The 24482-nt window shown below is 45.4% G+C and overlaps 1 protein-coding gene across 1 annotated transcript in view; it reads right to left on the bottom strand.

Annotated features, from left to right (window-relative positions):
* Positions 1 to 9941: 9941 nt before the first annotated feature.
* The window catches only part of TMEM163 (transmembrane protein 163), a 1005122-nt gene continuing 990581 nt past the window's right edge, over positions 9942 to 24482 (bottom strand). Inside the window, exon 8 of the mRNA XM_086958858.1 lies at positions 9942 to 11219. Within this exon, the coding sequence (XP_086814984.1) occupies positions 11159 to 11219 (61 nt within the window). The 3' untranslated portion in view covers positions 9942 to 11158. The remainder of the gene's footprint in view (positions 11220 to 24482) is intronic.

The following is a 24482-nucleotide window of genomic DNA, read 5'->3' as shown; positions in this document are numbered from 1 at the left end:
GCTCTGATACCAACATTTTTCGCCCCATTTTGAGCATCCCAACCGTAGCGAAGCTCCTGGAAAATGTGTTCATCAACAACTCTGCAATCACATTGACCAGCAACGACTCCTCGACCACTGCCAATATGGATTCAGACCAGCTCACAGTACTGAAACTGCCATCGTCCACATTGTCGACGAGGCTTTACGCTTTCTCGATCATAATGAATCCTGTCTTTTAATCCTTCTGACCTATCATCAGCGGTTGACACAGTCAAACATGAAACCCCTCTGAACCTCTCAGAACTTAGGATGGGTCTCTCTGGTACTGTCTTAAAATGGTTCTGCACAGCTTAAGAAAACTAAAGCCTTTCCTGCCCAATGCAGATCTCAAGATGGCGGTTCAGGCTCATATGATCTCCAAACTTGACTATGGGAATGCTACCCTTGTTTGCCTAACGAAAAAAACTAGCACCGTTGAGGGCCGCCCTCCATGCTGCTGTACGGCTCATTATAGGCATACAGAAAAATTATCACATCACCCCAGCCCACCACTCTCTTAACTGGCTACCTTATGAATCTAGGATCCACCTAAAAATAGCATGCATTACATACAAAGTCATCCACCACAATACTCCTCACTACCTGGATCAGAAACTGGTGCTATCAGGAAGGAATAGAGCTTCTCGTAGTACATGCTCCCTACTGCTGAAACCCCCAAAAATTCAGAAAAATTAAACCTATAAGAGATCTTTCTCTGGAATTGCTCCAAGAATTTGGACTCTCTTCCCCCAGAGATCAGGACCATCCCTTCATTCGTTCTTTTCAAAAACAAAGTAAAAATAAGACTACTGAATAATGTCCTTCCTATCTGAGGCGACTATCCATGCCAATTTTATTTATTTGCTAATGTTTTCACTATGTCTCTTTGTATTATCTTTTCATGCTGTATTTTCTATCTTTTGCTCCTTGTATATTTAATGCTATTTATTAGGTTGTACAGTGCTCTGACACCAACATTTTGGTCATGTCCATGCTTTATAAAACTTTATGAATAAAAACAATTAATTAAATGAATATGTATCATGGAGCTGACAAGCTCGTGGTTGATGCCCTGCGCGCCAGTGAGCGGTACCAGACCTGAGATGATTTCGGCAACCTATCCAGCAAACCCCTAAAACTAGTCTGTAATCTCTACTGACGAAGGTTAATGAACCTGAAACACCGGTGTCTAGAGATCAGCACATTTGCGCCAACCTTGGCGAAACACTCGATAACACTACTACGAGGTAAACTACCAGAGACTGCATTACCCAGAATGCCAGGGGCGAACCTTGCTTGATAGGTCAGCGGTGTGCTCCCAGACCTGCTGTTTTCTTCAAATGGACTCCCGTGAGTCATGGAGCTGACGAGCTCGTGGTTGATGCCCTGCGCGCCAGTGAGCGGTACCAGACCTGAGATGATTTCGGCAACCTATCCAGCAAACCCCTAAAACTAGTCTGTAATCTCTACTGACGAAGGTTAATGAACCTGAAACACCGGTGTCTAGAGATCAGCACATTTGCGCCAACCTTGGCGAAACACTCGATAACACTACTACGAGGTAAACTACCAGAGACTGCATTACCCAGAATGCCAGGGGCGAACCTTGCTTGATAGGTCAGCGGTGTGCTCCCAGACCTGCTGTTTTCTCCACTTTAAATGTAGCCCAGGTCTATTCAGCCAAGCCCTGACTCATCTAGGAAAGGTTGGACAGACCTCAAACCCCGCCCCTCAGTGGCTGTCTGAACAGATTGCACATCCCCAGCCCCTGTCACTCCAAAACCAGGCAGTCAGTACACAACCTAGCAGAGGCACACGGGATGGCTAGGCAAGAAAATACCTACTTTCTAAAAGTGGTATTTTCAAACACAGAATGTAAAAACCATCCTCACTAAAAGATGCATATTCTGAGTTCAGGCATACTAAACTTTAGTTTCCTATCTTGTTCCCATGAGCAGTTATGCTTATACATTGTTATAGGCAAACTCGCCATTCTATCCTATGGGACAGATAACCTTACAAATTGAAAAATTAAATTGGCAGTACTTCACTATCAGGACATGCCACACAAATCAGGGCATGTCCTACCTTTCACATACACTGCACCCTGCCCACAGAGGTACATTGGGCCTACCTTAGGGGTGACTAACATGTTAGAAAAGGGAAGGTTAGGGTCTGGCAAGTGGGTGCACTTCCCAGGTCGACATAGCAGTGCCAAACTGCACACAGACACTGCAGTGGCAGGTCTGAGTTATATTTACAGGCACTTATGTGGGTGGCACAATCAGTGCTGCAGGCCCACTAGCAGCATTTGATTTACAGGCCCTGGGCACACACAGTGCACTGTACTGGGGACTGACTAGTAAATCAAATATGGCAATAAACGAATCATCAATCCATCACAACAAATTACAGGGAGCACTTGCACTTTGGCACTGAACTGCAGTGGCAAAGTGCCCAAAGCATCTAGACCAGCAAAAAAGAAGTCCAACACACAGGAAAATACAGGAGGCAAAAGGCATAAAATACAGGAGAAACTCATGCCAAGGATGCCAGGTCTAACAGCTATGCTACGCGGAGCAGAGTTTTTCAGAACTCCTTGAGCTCCGCCGAATGGGAAAAACTCAACAAACTGAGTGGAGTTCACCACCCAGGCTTAATTTACAGCAGGCCAAGCAGAAATTGAAAGCATTCCTGATGAACTTGTGGTTCCTAATTTGGGGGGAGTGGATGGAATCCATTAGAAGTTGACAGACAGATGCATTCTAACTGACCCTCAGACTGGAAATGTGCCTGGGTCACATGATTTGCCTGTAATGTTGATTCTGGGGCTATCACAGCTTGTGGTCCCATACTTTACGAAGGCCTATTATGGAATTTTACGAGACTCCATGATGTCAGAAGTTCGAAGGATGCCCACCACAACTCGAATGTACAAAAAAGTGTAGGGCAGGAAACAGGTGGACATTTAATCTCCTGATCTTGTTACTCACACAAGAAACCAAAATTCTTGGAAAGATACTGGCAAAGGTTTACTGGGTATTGCCAAATTGGTATATCCAGAGAGGTGTGAATGTGATGAGTTTGATCTTGCAGTAATTATGCAACCGTTTAGATATGGCAAAATGGGTTATGTAGGCCATGGCAGTAATTCCACGAGGTGCCAGAAAACACATTTATGTCAATGGAATGGTTCTTCATATTCACGGTACTTGAGAAAACAGGACTAGGCCCTAAGATGCTAGCTTGAATTAACACCTCTATAGTTCCTCTGTACCAGAGTCAGTGTGAACGGGACACTGTCAGTCTCTTTTACACCGAACTGAAGCACTAAACAGGGATGCCATCTCTCATTGTTGGTCTTTGCTGTGGCACTTGAAACACTTGCTTGCTATATTTGTAAGGATTGACTGGCTACTGGGGTAAGGTGGCTCCCCGAATAGGAAGACAAGCTTCAACCCTAAAGGGAAAAGGAAAAGAGGAAGGCCAAGAAACACCTGGTGTTGCGGCCATGAGGCTGACTGCAAGGAGATGGGTTACACCTGGAGTAAGATTGTAAGAAATGCCCAGGACAGAGATGACTTGGGAGTCCTGGTTGATGGCCTATACCCCAGGAAGGGTAGTAGGCGTAAGTAAGTATGTAGATTTCCTAGGTGTATGGCAAAGTTTTAGGATTTTTGATTATTTTAGGGACGTCCGTAGTATACACTATTGGGATGTTGAGAATTAAAAAGAAAGACTGTCCCGCCACTCCATGTGGCTAGAGCGAGCTTCACATACTTTGCAATACTTGTAACTAAGAATAAACAAAGGGTCTATTTGCAGGATCTGGATCCCTCACTGGAAAAATATAAAACACAGGCTGGCAGATGGAAGACCCTCCCTCTGTGGCTGCTCGGAAGGGTAGAACTGTACAAGATGATTGAGCTTCTTTTGTTTCTTTATGTTCTGCGAAATGTCCCTATTTGGTTCCCAAAGAGCTTCTTCCAGAGTGTAGAGTATATTCTGTGTGGCAAGCTATGGGAGGTGGTAACTTCACTGGATGCACTTCACCAGGGTTTTAAGATGGAGGAATTTTCCTTTCTAAAGTGCAAAACTATGATATACCAGTGTATCTGGCAATAGCAAATTAGTGGGCTTCCACTAAATTCGGATGGATAGAAATACAAGGGGCCAAAGAGGATTCCCATATCACATATACGACTTATCCAATGGAAGTCAGGGCCAACAGGGGCATAATAGGCATGGCCACCAGGGAATAGTATGGAAAGGGAATATAACCAGAGAGAATGCACTGTAGGTGGGCAACTGTTTGAAGAAGATTAGGAAATTATCTGGGCTTGGGACCTGAGGTATGAGAAGGATATCCAGAATTAAAGGCATTTGGTGTGCGAAGGTCATGATGTTGATTGAGCAATTAAGGGAGGAATATGATTTGTCACAAATGCAATTTTTCAAAAAGCTTCAGTTGTGTTATGCTGTAAAGGCATTAATTTGAATCAGTGGGTCTAAGCCAGGCTACTACGCATTGGAGAACAAAATATTAACAGATGCAATACAAATCAAGGCAGTCTTATGTACATAAATAAAACACTGACAAATGAGACCATTCATATCTTAAGAAAACTAAATGCTAAATGGGAAAGTGATGTACTGGACATGAAGGAGTTATGAAAGGCAAGATGCCCTAATCTGCCTGAGCGAAATGGCCACAAGGGAAAATGTTAGGTTGGATATTACATAGGATATATTACTCAAGGATGCAACTAAATTGTTTTGTTATGGTGATGCATCAGAGTGTTTAACAGGCTGTGTACAGGAAGGCACATGTTATGATATAATATAATATGGTTCTGCCCAGGATTACAACACTTCTGGACATAGGTAATGAATCAATGGCCTGATATGAGCGGTAAAGCGCCTGGATTGGCCGTTCAACTGGTCCTTCTGGCCACTGGCTAAGTAGAGGAACTCCTACCATATCATTGGGGTTTTGTTAACCTGGCACGAAGGGTGGCAAAGAGGGAGGTAGCACATGGTGAATTTGTGTGTAAAACTGCAAAAATAGCGTTTTTATGAATTTTTAACTGGGGGGTTCTAAATAGATATTTTAGCTGGGGAATTGAAACAGGTACACTGACACCTTCTTTCACGCTGTATTTCTTTTGCCCTGCCTCGCCCAGCCGTCTTTTGGGAATTGCTGTTGGCGGCGGTGGGCGCCATCTTAGGTAGGGCTGGGGGTGCGCTCTAGTCGCGCCGCCCTCCCGCCCTCCCAGGCTATTTAGAGCTGCTCTCTAAGCCCTCGCTGCCTATTTAGAGCTCTCCCTAGCGAGAGACACTAGGGCTGCGAGCGATTTTACTGGATTTTACTTCCTGGCATATGTACTGGTGAGTTTGTGTGTAAAACTGCAAAAATAGCGTTTTTATGAATTTTTAACTGGGGGATTCTAAATAGATATTTTAGCTGGGGAATTGAAACAGGTACACTGACACCTTCTCTCACGCTGTATTTCCTTTGCCCTGCCTCGCCCAGCCGTATTTTGGGAATTGCTGTTGGCGGCAGTGGGCACCATCTTAGGGAGGGCTGGGGGTGCGCTCTAGTCGCGCCGCCCTCCCGCCCTCCCAGGCTATTTAGAGCTGCTCTCTAAGCCCTCGCTGCCTTTTTAGAGCTCTCCCTAGCGAGAGACACTAGGGCTGCGAGCGATTTTACTGGATTTTACTTCCTGGCATATGTACTGGTGAATTTGTGTGTAAAACTGCAAAAATAGCGTTTTTATGAATTTTTAACTGGGGGGTTCTAAATAGATATTTTAGCTGGGAAATTGAAACAGGTACACTGACACCTTCTCTCACGCTGTATTTCCTTTGCCCTGCCTCGCCCAGCCGTCTTTTGGGAATTGCTGTTGGCGGCGGTGGGCGCCATCTTAGGTAGGGCTGGGGGTGCGCTCTAGTCGCGCCGCCCTCCCACCCTCCTCACACCCTATAAAATGTGTACTCCGGCCAGATGGCGCAGCGGGCTGGCGCAGCGGGCGCGCCGGATGCGCGCCCAAGCCGCGCCTAAGCCAAGCCCGTCTGCGCCCGTCCGCGACCGGACGCGGCCCAGGGCCCCAACCCCTGGCCCATTTCTAAGACGCACTTGGAGCAGGAGTGACTTAGTAAGTTTATCCTCTAACGGTTGCATCCCTGGGCACCACAGCATTATAGTAGGGGAGAATGATGGGTGTCGCTACTGCCAATTTCGTTTTTGTACAGCGACAGCAGATATCAAGGCTCGCCACCCCTCACTATCCTGCGGCCTTGTTAATGTGAGATCGCTGAGCTGCCATAAACACGATGTGTATGACCTTCTTATTGATAAACACCCCGATCTGTTGTTTATCACAGAAACTTGGCTTGATGCCAACTCTGACCCCGACATCATTCAGGCTTTGCCAGACGACTATCAGATGGTACGCCTGGATAGACTGGTAGGCAGAGGAGGCGGAATTGCAATCGCCTTTAAACAACAATGGGCCTGCAAACTAGAATCAATTAATGTGGCAGGAAGTGAGGCGGGTATCTTCACCATAACAATTGACGGAAGCATGGCTATAAAAGGACTGCTAGTCTACCGCCAACCTGGACCTATGTCCAGGTTTAAAGGCAACCTTCTAGAGTGTGTCACAGAAACAGCGATAAGAAGAGACAAGTTTCTGTTGCTGGGAGATTTAAACATACATCTGGAAGACCCACAAGACAAAGGAGCGGTGGAGTTCCGAGAAGAACTTCACACCCTACAGTTAGAGCTTAAGGGGCAGCTCCCTACACATAATCATGGGCATCTGTTGGACCCCATATTCGCAAATTGGGAGGATGTTTTAGTCGCTCCCCCAGTACCCCTGCCCTGGACAGATCATTTTCTTGTCCCATTCGTGATTCAATTGCCCAAGTATAAAGTCACCACTCCAACCCCTCTCAACTACCCCCGACGCAGGTGTGCAGGATTCTCCCTGCAAGAGTTTAATAAGGCTCTCACCGCGGAAGGGCCCCCAGGAGGCAATAATGTGGCAACGGCAAACAAATTGCTCAATGACCGCATCATGGCTGCGTTGGACTGCACTGCCCCATTGGGCCAGCCAACTAAAAGCGTCCACAGACAAAGAACTGCTCCCTGGTTCAGCGAGGCGTTGCGCTGCGCAAAAAGGGATTGCAAACGAGCAGAGAGATTGTGGAGAGTGGCATATGATGTCCGGATGAAAGAGGCCTATCTCATTAAGAGACGCACCTATCATAATAAAATTCGGACAGAGAAAGCAACTTACTATGCAGATAAAATCCACGGAGCAGAGAACTCAGCCAGGGAATTGTTCAGCATATATAAGTCTTTAGCCACTCCAAAAACTACCACTCAAGATGAAGACCATTCAGTAGCTGCGTGCAATCGCATTGCTAACTACTTTGGAGAAAAAGTGTCTAAGATTTACGTGGCCTTTCCCGAAATACCATCTGCAGCGGAAGAGCCTGCAGACGTAGTAGCAGAGGAAGATGATCAAAATTTGCTACTTAATTTTACTATCCCCTCACCGGAAAATTTAGTCAAAATTTGCAGATTGGTTAAATCTGGTTCCCCCCGAGATGCCGTATCACCAAAAAGGCTGAGTGACAGTTTGGAGACCCTTGAACCCTATATCAGACACTTTCTAGATGTATCCTTCCGATCCAGTTTAATTCCTGAGGATTGGAAACAGGCTGTGGTGCTTCCCCTCCGCAAAAAGCCGAACATTAGCTTTGAGAAGTTGGACAACCTACGCCCCATTTCTCTGCTGCCTTATTTCTCTAAGGTAGCAGAGAAGGTGGTAAATAAACAGCTAATGAAATATATGGAGGAAGGCAACCTTCTTCACCCTACCCAATTTGGGTTTCGGCCCCGTCATTCTACGGAGTCTGCCCTTCTTAGGGCCACCGAGTCCCTTAGGCAGGGTGCAGATGAGGGACAAACCATGGCTCTAATCCTATTAGACCTCAGCGCTGCGTTCGACACTGTAGCACATTCCATCTTGCTACAGTGTCTGAACAAAGGTGGGGTGAGAGGGGCAGCGCTGAAATGGATATACTCATTTCTTACTGGCCGAGGTTTTCAAGTGAGGCAGGGTGACCACTACTCTGAACGGATCTCTTTGGACCAGGGAGTGCCGCAGGGTTCGTCCCTGAGTCCAACACTTTTCAACCTTTATGTTGCCCCGATCGCCACCTTAGTAGAGAGTTACGGCCTCCGACTGGTGTCGTATGCCGACGACACTCAGTTGGTTATCTCCCTGTCGCGTGCACCCGGTCTTTCAGCGGACATCTTCAGAGCTTGCATGCAAGATCTTGCAGCCTGGATGTCCGCCAACTGTCTCAAGCTCAACGGAGGCAAGACCGAGGTGCTGGTCGTGGGGGGATGCCAATCAGCGTGGACGTCGGCATGGTGGCCATCTTGTCTTGGTCCAACACCCATCCCGTGCCAGAAAGCTAAGAACCTGGGCATCTGGTTCGATACTGACCTTACTTTCGGCCCCCAGATCAACCAGGTGGTCAGATCATGTTTTGGGACCCTCAAAAGTCTCAGGAAGACCCTGAAGTTTTTACCTATGAAAGCCCGACAAACCTTGGTGCATGCACTTGTTACATCAAAGATGGACTACGGCAATCTTCTCTATTTAGGGACCTTGGAGAAGAATCTTAGCCGCCTACAGGTCCTGCAGAATGCTGCCGCCCGATAGGTGCTCAAACTACCCAGAAGAGCCGCTTCTGCTGCTGCCCTCCGGTTGCTGCATTGGCTCCCGGTTAGAAGTAGGGTAGAATTCAAAGCACTATGCACGTGCCATCGGATCATCAACGGGCGGTCTCCTCTCCCTTTGCAGGGACTACTGACGTCTTATGAGCCGTCCCGTACTTTGAGATCCTCCGGCTCAGGACTCCTGGTCGTTCCTAAGGTGTCTAGAGCGCGGATGAGTGGAAGGTCCTTTAGGTACCTTGCAGCCTCTAAATGGAACAAATTACCGATGGCACTGCGATTAGAACCATCTGAACTAATCTTTAGAGCGAAGCTCAAAACTACACTATTCGCTCAATTAGGTAGGCCATCTCTGTAGATCCCAGTAAATTTCTCTCCTTAGCGCGGGGACACGCCGTTGTGCGTCACCAAGCGCTTTACAAAACTCCCTAAATAGAAAATAGAAAATAGAAATGAGTGGAACAGTTTGGTGGCCCCGTCAGTGACAAGCATGGTCAACAAGAGACTTGATTGGTGTCTGGAATCTGAAAGAGTGCTCCGCCAAGCGAAGGGTGACCTAATACGTTTGAAACTGTATGAGGGTGGCAGCAGACTGTAGCCAGGATAAGGGTTACAATAATGGTCAACTGTACAAATATATAAACTGAATATTGAAAATACGTCTTTGGAATTCCCGGCCTGTGTGACTTATAGGTTTCGTGCAACTCTTAAACTATGAAGTTGGTTAAGTAGCAGTACATAACTCGATTTTTTTTATGTTAACATCAATAAAACAAATATTAAAAACATTGAGAAAACCAAATTAGTGCTTCAGCAAATTCGATGGGGTATGTTTTAAAGATTTAGAAAGGTTTCAAAATGTTTACGTCCTCTCCATGTCCTTGCCGCTGAAGAACATCCCACTTTGAAGATACGAGGCAGAATGTTTGTGGTTCTGCATGGCCCAAGCAATCAAAGCGCAACACTTTGTAAACAACGTATAAAGAGGTGATGACAGTCTAGACACAGAAGATAAGGCAAGAGAAGGTAACAAGTGCCATCGCAATGGCTTCCACCTTCACTTCAAAGCGTAATATGATGGAAGGACGTGAAACATCACACAATTGGCAATTATCACAGAAAAATACACAATGTACCAAAAGAGAACATATCTTATGGTCTAAGAATAATATTTAATATACCGCTCCTCGGGAAGACTTCTGGCTCTACTTTACATTCAAGAAACCGATTAAAATGCTAATTACAAGGACTGTACAAAATAGATATGACGATTTTCCGCAAATATACATTAGTTTACACTCACAAGGTATTGTACATAAGCTTTATTAACGGCGAACCATTGTTTATTTTAATAGAATAATCTAAATCTAACATTAATCCATCACGGACATTTGTGTACCTCAAGATCGCAAGCCATTACTGACTGCAAGGGTTAACCATAAATTCACATTTTCTGCAAGTATATCTATTTATCACCCGTACAAGTAAGTAGATACCCCCAATTAACAAATAAGTTAAAATCCGTACATTTCTTGCAAACTGGTGTAATTATTACTTTACATACATTTGCTTTTGCATTTAGCTGTACTCTTGTGTGCTTTTTCTGTCCATGCAAAGCTATGAACGCCAGGCATCGAATTGAACTCTAAAAAATATAGGTGTTCACTTTTCAAGATACATATTTCAGACTTTTGACGACGGTATGAAATTAAATTATATATTTATCTCTAGAAACATCATAGACTTGTGCTGTTTTTGAATGAGGATGGCCTGGAACAGGTTAAAGGTGACTAAGAAAAAAAAATAGTCTTAGATCAGCAAATCCTTGTCCCTTGTGCTCCTGTTTGATTAATGGACGTCGCGTTAAAGTTCAAGGCTGTTCGCAGGAGAAAGAGGTGCTTCTGGAAAGGTGGTCTTTTGTGCTGTCTTGTTATTGACTTCATAATTAACAAGAAAACATATTTAACGTTTGTGCAATTGTATTTAGACATCACTTGTGTGGCACGCGAGTCAACAACATTCGGCATAACTTAAATGCTATCTAAAAACGACAACTTAAAAAAAAATTGCAGTACCAGAGCTAGTGCTTGTCTCGAATACCTGGGCCAAATATGTACACCTTTTATTAATATATGACATGGTGCCCAGGTGTGCAGCCCAAGCCAGCTGCTTAAGATTGTAAACAAATGGATGTATTTTCAGCTGAGAGGGACGCAGCGCGTGCTCGTCGCTTTGACAGATATACCCCTAACTCAAACATGTAATATATCTTATGAAACACGAACTGCATATCAAGGAATATATTATTGGCACAAATCGCCTATGTATATTCTGTGCACGAAGACAGTCTTCTGGGGAACAAAACGCGGAGATTCTCCTCCTTCATTCAAACATTTCGTAATGGCGCGTTTGCCTGACGCGAGGAACCATATCCATGAGTAACCTGGAAGTAAAGAGACAAAGGTCAAGTTACGTGTCAAGAAAAGGAACGTACACATACAATCTGACAAGCCAAAACTAACGTTTTGTACATGTAAACAAAAAACGAGTAGCGCTCTCTTCACCTTAATACAATTGTTTACAGGATCGCCTGAAACATAACACGATGTAAAGTTAAAAAAAGGGGTTTTAAAATGCAGAGTTGTAGACAACATGTGCATAGTTCAAGTCACTAATGTGTGCATTGCACAACCATCATTTGTCATGGGGTGGTCCTCTCCAAAATACAATTAGGAAAATTGCAAGCATAGTGGTAGCTTTAGGTCTATTCACAAATATTTCATGATGAGTGACCCTCGTTTTTATATCAGATAGAATCAGTCTAATTGGTGCAGAAGTTGTGTAACAGGGACCCCACAGTACCATATCGCACACGATGGGTATAAAAAAACACATTCAAAGGAAACAGTAAAATAAAGGAACAAGCATTTACAATGCAACGGTCTTGCCTTTGCAAAATTTAGAGCTATTGGCATTGTAAATGACAAAATTTTAATTTATGTGTTGGTTTTGAAAACAGATAAATAAATCGCATTGTCATTTGCAATGCCAATAGCTTAATCTCTCGCAAATGCGAGACCTATTGCATTTGCACCCCCTCACACACACAGAGCCACACACTCACAGAGCCACACACACACACACACAGAGCCACACACACAGAGCCACACACACAGAGAGCCAGGCACAGAGCCACACACACACAGCCAAACACACAGAGCCACACACACACAGAGCCACACACACACACAGAGCCACACACACTCACAGAGCGCCACACACACACACAGTGCCACACACACACACACACACACAGCGACACACACACAGAGCGCCGGATGTGAGGGTGAGAGGGTGTGAGGGTTAGTGAGGGTGTGTGAGGGTGAGGGGGTGAGAGGGTGAGGGATGTGAGGGTGTGTGAGGTTGAGAGTGTGTGAGGGTGAGGGTGTGTGAGGGTGAGGGGGTGTGAGGGTGAGGGGGTGTGAGGGGGTAAGAGGTAGTATTTCATTTAAACAAATTTAAAACAAAAAAACACAAACATTGGCAAAGCCAAAAGTTAGCAGCCAACAATACCAGACTTATTGACTTTACTAATGTTTGTATTTTTCGGCAACAAGTGTAGTGTACTAAGAGTGTTTGAAACATGATCCAACCCAGAGAGAAGTCTTGCTGTCAAATTTTGTAGTAATTGTAGGTGGGCCAAGTTTTTATTAATCTCTACCGTATGTATCAGGGCTGTTACAAAGAGAGGTAGGAAACTGCCAGGGCTGTTTGCCCCAGGCACAGCACTTTACACAGCCACAAACTGCTACTGTCCAATCTAGGTATTTAATCCAAATGTAGGCTTCACGTGTTTTTGTGGTATAGTATTAGACAAGCTAAGACAGCTGCCAATTTTAGTCATATATATTAATGAAAGAAGTAAAGGCAACTGACACTAGGTTGCGCCGTATGCTCCAATTGTTTCATCAGATATTGGTTCTGTTTTGAGGTGCTTGTGCTACGAGAAAACGTGAGAGGCCCTCTCACACATGATATTTGCCCCCCACAAATGTTTCTGACAAGCCATGATGCTGTAGGCACAGCCCAAAACATACTGGGTCAGCGCATTCCTCACAGTCATGTGCAGCGCTACCAATTAATCAGTCAAGTCATCGACTGTCTATGTAAGTGTTTAGACAGAAGACACCCAGTAATGGGTAAAATCTCATATTATATCTATAACTGGGCAAACAATTATGAGTTCACCCCTCCAAAATATTCATCTACTTCCATTCATCTATCTTGAAAGTTTAAGCCGAGTCGGGTTTCCCAGATTAAAGAACATGATCACTTGTGTCCAGTTTCCCTGCGCAGTCCTCAGCTGAGATTTAAACCAGTTGGTCATCAGGGCACCTTTACTGACGGCTATTGTCCCTTACGGTAATTAAGCGAACCGCAGCGCTAGAGCTGGGACATCCTAGTGCTCCAAGCCAATGAGTTAAGAGGAAACATACTCTATTAGCACTACGAACAGTGCAGTGAAAGGAGATTGCTTGCAAGAATGCGGGTGACCGTATTGGCTGTTTGAACTTCTATTAGTTGGTTACTGGCTATAGGGTTCCAGAAAGTACACAGCGGTTAACGGTTGGTTAGCGCAGCTGCTATTGTTTATTTATTGGCTATGGGGCCACAAAGACTGCATCTTCCCTCGCATTGGCTAGTGGACCGTCCGTCAGTTTTCCATGGGCTGTGGGACCCCAGAGAGAGCTGCTGCATGTCCCGCCATTCGTCAGTGGGCGGGCTTCAATGACGCGAGGGCTGAGATCCTGGCCTTTTACTGAGTGACTGACTGCTGCGTGAGAAAACCTACGTCCCGGGCCCACTGAGCCTACTGGTGTGAAACAGCCAGCACTCGTATGTGAGATCATCTGAGAGACACCTTCCCCTCGTGCAAATGTGAACAGTGCAGGTAACTAGGCTCGTCACCACAACTGGCTTAGTCTGACTGGTCTCTAGCTAAGCCACGCAGAAGCGTCAGTGGCACGCTCCGGCACTGGAGGGCCAGCCGGACGGTACGTTCTTCACTAACGAGTCACCTCCTGTTTCCCTCCCGCGGCTACCGACCTACAGTCATATGGTCTCTTCCGCTCTCCGTCCCGCCCTATACTGTGCCGCTGCTGCTGTGAGTGGTTCCCTGGGCACGGGTAGGGCTCTGTGACTCCCTGCCTTCTCGTAGGCCCTTTATCCAGTTGAGATTTTATTCTCTGCTCTGTGCCTCCGGATGCTGCTGTTGTGAAAGCCTTTGGGTGCGCAGAGTGCATACTGGTCTTTGACATGCCCCCTCAAAGAGCTGTTTATTAGCACCAAGTGAACTGAACTACTCAATGTGCACACACAGCGTGTAGTGTTCACAGCGCAGCCGGAGAGGACTCAACGCGACTCACAGCAGCAGGATTCTGTAAGCCCCATCCTTTTCAGACTGATGGGCGTGTTTTGGACTGAGGACGTCACTGAGAAAAAGAACCGAAAAAACACTCCCCCAATCCGAAAAAGATGGGGCTTTAATCGTCACTGGGACCTCTTCTCCAATCGCTGACCAACATTTAGGAGGCCAGCCAATGGAGAAGAGGGGCGGGGTTAACCCTCGCTACTGAGAAACATAAAATCTTGCCTGCGAGACTGCGCATGTGCGCAGCCTATGCTAGCAGAGACCTAAAAACGGTAGAAGACAAAATTGAACGTTCCCTAAAATTCTTTGATTTTGCTCATGATTCGCAAATATTTGTCTGTAAGTAGAGGTGACTTACTAATGACTTAGCAAAAAAAAAAAAATTGGCACATGAGGGATAGATTGTGTCTGTTAGTTTGGTTGTCAATAGTCTATTAATTACTATTGGACTACTTCAACTTGCTTCACCTACAGGTTTTAATAGTTATATAAAAACACTTCTCAAAGTGATTCAGTGATTACAAGAGATACACTCTTCCCTCATATTTTAACATAAAAGACACTTGCGGCCCGCGTATTGCTTGTTACTGGGTCTGTCTTGTGGAGCGTCCACATGTGTGTCCAATTAGCACCAAAGTCCAGTATCAAAAACCTATACAGTGTTGTATCTGGACTGGTGTTTCTTATAAGATTATTTATTTACATCTCTTGTTGACTCCTTTAGGAAAAAGTTGACGTGTTTCGGTCTAATCCATTCTGGCCGCCTCAGGACTATACAAGGCAAGTCCTTTCTTTATAGTCTATGGGGTGTCACAATACAATTTACAAAACTCCTCACTTTGTAGCCAGTGGGATGGAGTTCCTTGTTATAAACCTCCATTTGCACTAAATTAAAGATGCCACAGTAATGGTCCTGGCTCTTGTAACAATGCTATCACTTGGAAATCCCTCTATGAAGTCAATCGATAAATCATCTGGAGGAGGTGGAAAAATTCTTCTGCAAAGACGCTCAATCTACTTTTACTGGTTGCGTTGATTGATTGAGTGACTTCATCTAGGGTTTCCTGGAGGGCTATAGCAAGGAACTCCATCCCACTGGTTAGAGAGGCAGGAATCTTGTAAAATGTGTGGCAACACCATGTAGACCGTAAAAAAGCGCTCACCTTGCATAGTCCTGAGGAGGCAGTAATTTGGCCAAAGCACGTCGACTTTTTCCTAAACCAATTTGGAAATATTGAGTAAAGTTTATTAAATAGAATTATACCAGAAACAATATTATACCAGAATGAACATAAATCCAATCAGTAGAACTAGGAATATCGACTTTTTAAGTTTTTACTAAAAATACCACACAGCACAAAGAATAAACTATGGTTATCTGGTCACACTGGACTGTAGCAAAGTCCAAGTTCAGGCCAACCGCGATGGAGTGCAGGCTGGATATAGTAATGAGATTAGTCATGCTGAGAGTTGGACCTTATGCCCTTGATGCAAGGTTTCAGAGCTCTTGGCATTGGTTCCAATCAGGAGCTAAGTGGGCAGCTGTGAAGCCAAGTCCTACATCGAGTTGTGTCTCACTGCATCATTTCCGATCAGGAGCTGTGTGGACTGTGATGCGACTTCCTGTGTGGAGTTGCATTGCACTTAATCGGTTTCTATGAGGAGCTATGGGGACTGCGATGTGAGGTCCTCCATCGAGTAGAGTCACACTGCATAAGTTCTAATGAGGTCGCCGATCAGGAGCTATGAGCGCTGCAATGTGCAAAGCACTGAGTTGCATCATACTACGTTGATTCTGATGAAAACCACAAACAAGCAGGAAGGAGTGCATTCTGATACCAGGCACAGGTCCAAAACCTGCAGAGGTACCTGAAGAGATCTTTGGGATCAGGGACTCACTCCAGCACAGGCCAGCGGGGTTCAGGCAGGTCAAGTTGCAGGCCCAAGCAAGACCAGTTGCAGCAGGTCAGCTGGCAGTTGCAGGGAGATATCTGGAGCTTGTTGTATTACTTTAGTTCACACAGGAGGTCAGCCAACAATCCCTTGGAGTCACTTTGGGTTAGCCTCAGATGAAAGCAAGCAGGTCTAGCCTTCCTTCTGAGACAGCTAGGCAGTCCTCAATCAACAGGACAGTAACTCCCAGAGGTCTAGAAGTGTTCAGAAGAGTGGAGGTCCAATATTTATGGCTAGTGCCAGCATTTGTGTGGGAGGGGAGGCTTCCCTGTCCTACCCCCACATCTGGTTCTGGAAAGTTCTTCCCCTCCCCTGTCAAGGCTCCAAAATGTCTAGGTGTGACAAAAGGCAGGAAGGCCTGGTGTTAGATTTCTTTGGGTGAGTATGAGGCAAAGCTATTTGAAGTGCAAGTGGTGATGGGTACAGCTCCTCACCAGTCATCCTGCCAGGATGGCACATCATGTTCACAACTAATCCCCCTTTGTGTCACTGTCTGAAAGGAATACACAAACCCCAGCAGACGAGCCATTCTGAGTCATGTGACACAGGACTGGCAGAAGGCACAAATGGTTGGGACTGGAAAATGCCAACTTTTTAAAAGTAAAGTATATAAAAAAGTGATGGATGGATTGCCTAAATTTATCTCAACCAATAGTAATTACTTGGTTACGGATCCATCATTATTTTGCACACCATGTCCCTTCAGTTTGGACCCAGCTATATGCAAATCAGGCTTGACCCTGCTCCAATCGGAACAGTCCATCAGAACGACCAAACCAGGTCCTTCCTGAACTGGAATGCAAGCAACACAGGACAGGTTCCACCCTAGTTATAAGTGTATCAGCTGGACACAGTTTTGTTCCAGTGACACAGTGTGCATGGGACCCACGTCTGGGCATGACCGTCCCACTTAGGACAACACATTGAAGTGTACAAAAAAGCGATGGATGGAATGCTTGAACTGATCTCAGCCACTGGTAAGTACTCGGGCTCCATCCTAATCCATCATTATTTTGCACACCATGTCACCTCACCTCGGACCCAGCTATATGCAAAACAGTCTTGACCCTGCTCCAATCAAAACAGTCCAGCCCAAACTGCCAAGCCAGGTCCTCCCTGAGCCAGAACACATGCAACCGATGATCAGTTTTGCCGTAGTTATGGGCTCATCAGCTGGGTGCAGCTTGCTTCAAGTGAGTCAGTGTCTACAGGACCCACGTCTAGGCATATCAGTCACACTTAGAGCACCACACTAAAGTATAATAAAAGTGATAGATGGAATAGTTGAATTAACCTCAGCCACTGATAATTAATAGGGGCCACATCCAAAGCCATCATTATGTTACACACTATGTCACCTCAGTGAATTTGACACCCTAAGTGAGCCAGATGTGGGTCCTGGGCTCACTTTGCAACTGGAACCAAGCTATATCTGGTTGAAGAGTTCTAACTAGAGAAAAACTGGTCCATGGTTGCTTGTTTTGCAGTTTAGGAAGGACCTGGCCTGGCAGTTTGTGCTCGGCTGTTCCCATAGGAAGCAGGGTCAAGGCTGATTTGCATATGGCTGGGTCCAAACTGAGTTGGCATGTTGGGTGAAAAATGTTGGACTGGAAGGGGCTGAGCTATTCGTAGTGGGTGAGACTAATTCAAGTATTCCATTCATCACCTTGTTGTTTCTAATTCAAGCTCAGGCAGGACAGATACGTCCCACAGAGCAGAAGTTCAGAAATGCGATTGATCTCTACTCTCAGTATGTATACAGAGCATGTAAGAGGGTCCCATTATCATCCTGACTTTTGCATTTAAAGCAGGAATTGTGAGAAAGCTTACAAAAGGGATAACATGTTTGTGGTGGCCATGCATTCATAACAACTTCACTTTTTGATCCATCAATATCAGCTCTTCATGTCATTGTGAAGCAAAATTCACCATGCACTGAATTTTTCATCCACTTTAAGAACCGCTGCCAGAATTTGACCATTGTGAGACATGTTTTATTTGAGTCAACATACTGCTGATATGTTGTTACAATTATTGCTGCCAGTATGAGAATAACTAAATGCTCAGTCATTTCATGTATGTGCTTGGCTGAGAATGCAATTGGGGAAGCTACAATCTGTGGATTATGCCTGAATGCCTCTTATTATTATTATTATTATTATTGTTATTATTATTATTATTATTATATTTCTTATATAGCGCCAGAATCGACCCCCGAAGGGGTATCTCCGCGCTTGCCTTGGGAACCCGTCCTGGTTTTTCCTTGTGAGATAGCCCCTACAGGGCATCCCCAAGGTGAAAGCCAGGCATCCCGCCGCGGGGGGCCATTGTGGAGATTAAGCAAGCTTAATGCCCAGAGTTGCAGAGTGTGAACCCATGATTAGGTCAGGCACCGAAGCGAGAATTATCGAGTCCGTGGACATTTGAGCTCAACACCCTGCCGCGTCAGGAATTGAACTCTGGTCCCGGGTCTGACCTCTGCTTCAGGGTCTGCCTGCTCTAACCAGTGAGCCACACTTCTCCACCCATCCTCTATGTCAGAATCCCCCTAAACCTCAGTTGGCGTGGGATAGCTGGCCTCTGAGCCAGTGCATAGCTTGGGGACCAGAGTGTGGATAGAAGAGAGCCACCTCTATCACCTCTAGTGCATCACTTGTTCCTGGGGTTTCCAGTGCTAAATTGTTTGTAAATTTAGAAGAAAGCGCGAAACCCAGTAACAATGATTGAAAACACAAATGATCCTTATGGAGGAAGCATAGCCCTTGACTTTTACTGCAATAGTTTTTTTAAGGAACACTTCTGACAAGTGAACGTTACTGATGCATTTCATCCATTTATTTTCTTTAGAACAAATCACTGTTTCAAGGGTCATGTAGAATCTAAAAAAACAACTTAAATTCAGGTGCTCCTATTGGATGGCAGCGCAGTGAAAACTGATGTAGTGAAAAAAGTGCGCTATTTCAATATAAAATACTTTATGCATGTGACTGACATCAAGGGCTGACAGACTGTCTCATTAAGGGCACTTAGTGTGACCAAATGTGACCAAAGCTCAAGTGAGAGATCATGAAACCCTTGTGAATGTCTGGGGTCTGGCTCCCAGTCCATTGCATGAGACACATACCAAAGGCACTTTTCGTACCCAAGCAAGATTGCCACGAGACAGGAGAGAAATCTTGTAATCCTCTGAGGCATGGAGCACTTCCAAGAGCGTAGCGGGTGCTTCATAAAGCCTGTGTGAGTGCCTAGGAACTGACCTACCCTCAGCTGAGGCTCCAGCTTAAAGAAACCTTGAGACAGCTTCACAATGCCTGCATGAATCATTTGGGCTTGTCCACCAAGAGTAGGGCTCCAGGCACTGGCTGTCCAATTTGAACAGCTTAAAAAAGACCCAGTGAGATCTCTGTGAAGCTGGTTCCTGCAACAGCCAAAGCCACCTTCACTACCCAGGTCAGGGTGCTGAAAGACCGAGAGGACTGGCATGCTGCCCCAACACATTGACCACAAAGAAGACCGCAATAGATGCTCCATGAACCACACATCAATGCCCCACCCAGGTTAGAACTCTAGGCACTGGCCAAAGTATCACTTCAGTAGCCCTCAGGTCTGCAAAATGTCAAAGCATCGGTCTATTAATGAATGTCAGCTTTTGAAATCACATCTTGCCCAAAACTTCACAAGTGACATCTCCTCTACTTACCATTCATTTACAAGGCAAATCAATGACCAAGTAGGGGCATACAAAGCACAATATTGACGTGACACACTCCTAGCATCCTTAGGGAAATCTCCCCCAAGTCCTGGTTCGAGTCAACCTATCAACCTACTGCTATTCTCTCTACAGAAAAAGTGGACAATTCCAAGAATTGGACGAGGAAGGCTCACATAATGTGACAATGACCATCATTTCAAACAGTGTTGTGTGATAAGCACTCCTAATTCATCAGTTTAACCTAAATTTCATCTGATTATATATGGTGCTGACCCATTTCTTGACTAGCCCCTAGTCAAGTTGGTACAAATGAAAAAATCACAGAAACCTGTGTTATGGGGAGCACTATCCACTCATTCACAATTACGTGATTTGTTTTTTCTTATTTTGTATACATGTTTTTAATCCATCTAAAACACGGTAAATTTGTCAACCTTGTGGTTCATCAAAAGTTCAACTAGAATGTTCACAAACTGTATCACAGTCTTAAAGATCAGACTGAGAACATAAACAAGCAAAATAAATTCTCATCAAACAGTGCTTTGTATTTCCTTTCTTCAAAGTAGTTTTATTCTTTTTTCATCAATCAATGTGATAGTTTGAATTCTTCAAACATCTCTCCGTCATTCAACATATGAAGACATATCCCAATGCATTTCGGTATGCACCTTCGTCAGGGGAATGCACTACAAGTAACATAAAAAATCTATGGATTAAAAACATGTATCCAAAATAAGAAAAAACAAATCACGTAATTGTGAATGACCATCATTTGCCACCATGTCCCACCCTGATGAGATGATACTATCTGGGCAGACTCAACCTCAGGGGGGCTGACCTGATGGAGGTCTCAGAAATTAATCATTTCTCTGGATAATAAAATACTTGGATCCAGTTTAGCAATTAAAAAAGCCTTAAAATGTGCCACAAAGTATCCTTTTTTTCAGGTGGCATCCTACGCTTAAATAAAAAGTACCATAAGGTAATTTCAGAGGACATAAGTGGTTGCTATGACACTTATGTACTGCTGAGTTGTCATGCCAACATGTTTCTGCCCTTTCACTAGAGCATACAGGTCTGGGCATTCCACTGGGCTGTGTATATGTATCCCTACACTTAATATTAGTGAAGAGTTTCATAAAAAATGTTTAGAGGTCCTACCTCTCTTCAAAATGTCACCAGTAACTAATACCTAGTTGAGGGAGAGAGAAAAAAATGTAAGTATAGCAGTGGTAATGGGAGAACGAAAACTGGAAACCACAATGGTCAAAGTTCCCATCATGGAAATATCCTAGGGACGTGCACAATGGCAATACTGAACATTAAAAACAATATTATAAAACATTAACAAACTTTGCACAAGTGATATAAAAATACTCATTCATAGCATGCATGCAAAATTAGTAAAAAGCACACGTGGAGGGTGGGGAACCCTACATAATCCCAGAGTGGATTCTTTACCTAGTGCCAAGGGGCCAGATGCCTCATGGTCTGTTCAGTGTGGTCGCCTCCTATAGTCACACTCTAATGGATGTGATCTCATAAGAGCACAGAGAAGGAGGGGAGAGAAATAATACTACAGGAGATAGTGAGTAAACTTACTGTCCCTCAGTGCCTGCTGATTGCCCTATAAGGCACTCCTCAAGTCCTCAAACATTATCAGTGTCCAATACTAATTTGTAGGCACTTTTCTTATTGTATCCACATCATGTCACTTGTGGAATCCCGTTGGGGATGGTCACGGCCCTCCCTCATGGAGGGGACTGGTCACGGTTACTGGGCTGGGAAGAGGCTGGGGTCCAAATGCTGGGCGACTTGTACGAAGATGGTGTGCTGCTCCCGTTTCAGGAACTGCAGGAGCGGTTCGACCTTCCACGAGGCGACTACTTGTTGCATGCGGCGGTAACGGGCGCTATGCAGGACCACTGGGGTGAAGGGTTGCAGGAACCGGGGACCTCCTTGGCGTGCCAATACACGATGATGGCAGCCGGGACCTTTAAGGCGGTCACCTGTCTATACTCCAGAATGTTGCGGGAGGCTTTGCAGCCGCTTGCGGCTTTGAAGGCCAAGTGGGAGTTGGACCTCCAAATGGAGATCCCTGATGCGACCTGGGGACAGCTGCTGCGACGGGCACGGAAAAGTTCGAGAAACGCCAGGTTTCAGCTAATCCATTTCTACATTATCCATCGGGCATACCTCACACCGGGGAAAATACGGCAATACTTTGGGGTGGAACAAGCAGCCTGTCCCAGGTGCAATACAGTTGGAGCAGACTTGGGTCACATGCTGTGGGACTGCCTTGCCCTGGGGGATTACTGGCAAGAGATTGGGAGGGCTCTGAACAATGCCACGGATAGGGACATACAGTACACCAAGGCAGTGGGGGTCTTACATTGGTTTCCGCACACGTCTAAGAATAAAAACACCAGCAAATTTATAGATTTGGGGCTGATCCTTGCAAAGCGGGAGATCACGAGAAATTGGAAGTCGAAAGCGGGTCCCACATATAAGCGATGGTATGGTGAATGCTTGAGGTGGGCGGCTTGTGAAAGCACCCTGAGGTACCAAATGGCTTGGAGAACGGATGATGAGAAGGCCATGGAGAGGGCGACTGCATGGGAGATGATGGTACAGGCGCTCCGAGATGATGCTGACGAGGGAAGTGAGGAAATGGAAGAATTAGGCACAGCTAACCCCGCTAACTTACCCGGGGACACACCTTAGCGAATGTATAAGACCTTCCTTCGACACACCAGGCTTTACTCTGACTAGTATTTTTGCGCAGCGCGGACACGGGGGGGAGGGGAAGTTCGGAACTGTTGGGGTGATGGGGGGAGGGTGTTTGTTTGGGGTGGGGGAGGGGCGAAAATCCCAAAAGCAACCCACTTTTTCTTGCAACAATGATGGCGGACAATGAGATATGCAGCAGAGGATGACCTAAGTGTAAAGGCAGAACTGTCTTCTTTATGGGGACGTGCCACTCAGTTTGGGGGATGACGATCAACACTGTATCTTATTGCTATGCATTCTGATCATACCGTGAAATTATTGTCTGTACATTTATTTTGGTGATGCAATAAAAACGATGTTACAAAAAAAAAAATCATGTCACTTGTGGAAGAGGTGTGGCGCAGAGGGGAGGGTGCCTGACTCCAGAACACAGGGTTCAAGCTCTGATCCCTAGTGCCAGCGGCAGGTTAACCCAGCACCATGTGACTCTGGGCAATAGCTCGCTTAATCTTCCCGAGGGCCCCCGGCGCCGGGACCCTTCCCCGGAGGTATCTGTGTGCTTTCCAAATGCTGGTATTTCATTTGATTTCATTTTACTATGTCAAGGTAGAGCACCCATATAGATCCTACCATGCCCCATCGAACAGCCGACTGGTGCCATCAAGGTTGTAGCAACTCTTGTTTTCAGGTCTCGCCTATGCAGAGCGCATGCGCTGTAAAGGCAAAAAGACCTTTTGGGATCGCTTTGGCTTTTCATTGCCTTCAATGGCAACGCGTCTACATCAGGAGATTCACTTACGGGAGCGCAAGCCGCCAAATGGCAGCAATTATCGCTCCCGTGAGTAAATCTCGCAGCCCCCCTCCCCCCTTCTGCTGCGAGAGGCACGTGCGTGGCTTTCGCAAAAGGAAACCTTTGGAATAGGTCTTCCGTTGGCGCTGCAAATGTCTTTCTTTTCAGGTCTGTATTTCGTGGTACCGCGGGCTTACCTTCACTGTCTGTGCCCCTGCCATCATGATACTCTGCGTCTGGGCAGGAAGTCTCGGCCGCTTGAAGGGCTGTGCCGTTATCATGTTTGAAGGAGGCGGCGCTTTCTCTGCAGATGACACCTCAGAAAGGTTCAGTGTCCAGTAGTACCAGCACTTTAGTTATTCGCCAGAGCATCTGCGGTAGCGCTAAGTGTAATCACCTTCTTAAACCTATAATGGACTTGTTTTGATAAGATAAGCCTCTCTTTTACACCCATTCCAACATGGCTGCCACTTTCATCAGCAGTCCTGCAGAAGGCGCGACCGGTGATACGACTTTTTATTAATATTCACCAGGGACAGCAAGCAACTTCAAAGAAAATTCAGCATGCTGAGACGTTTCTTCCCTGATTTAGTACTTAGGTATCCTGATTCTACACCGAAGGCCAACCCAGGCAAAGTTGTCTCTGCAATTTTGATACTTATTACAAATTCAGGATTAGGGTTTAGAAGTCATACGTAACAAGCATTGGCATAGCCAATAGGTCTCGGTTTTGGGACCCTCTAAGTATTTTTTTTATTTGGTCTGGTTGCGTCTAATGACGTTGACGTTTTTTTACTCCGACACTCCACCTCTTCCTTCTCTTCCCAGATTTGCACGCTCAGACTTCCTTTCCATGCAGATAGCTTCATTTATCTGTACCACTTTCTCTATGTACGTTGGCATCCACTATCCGGTTCTCGTTTCACTCACGTTGTGAGCAACTTAACTTCCATTAGAGTAGTTCTTCTATATTGATCGCTTAATGTGGCTATGTTTACTTAGGTGTCATGCATTCAGCACATCTGTCTGTGATTACTTATCCATGGTTTTCCTTTTTCCTTTTGAGCGCCTACCCATAACATTTATTTGG

Source organism: Lissotriton vulgaris, chromosome 2_1, assembly GCF_964263255.1.
Source record: "Lissotriton vulgaris chromosome 2_1, aLisVul1.2, whole genome shotgun sequence".
NCBI lineage: Eukaryota > Metazoa > Chordata > Amphibia > Caudata > Salamandridae > Lissotriton > Lissotriton vulgaris.
Note: the sequence above shows the minus strand (reverse complement) of the source record. Positions and strands in the feature narration are given on the sequence as shown.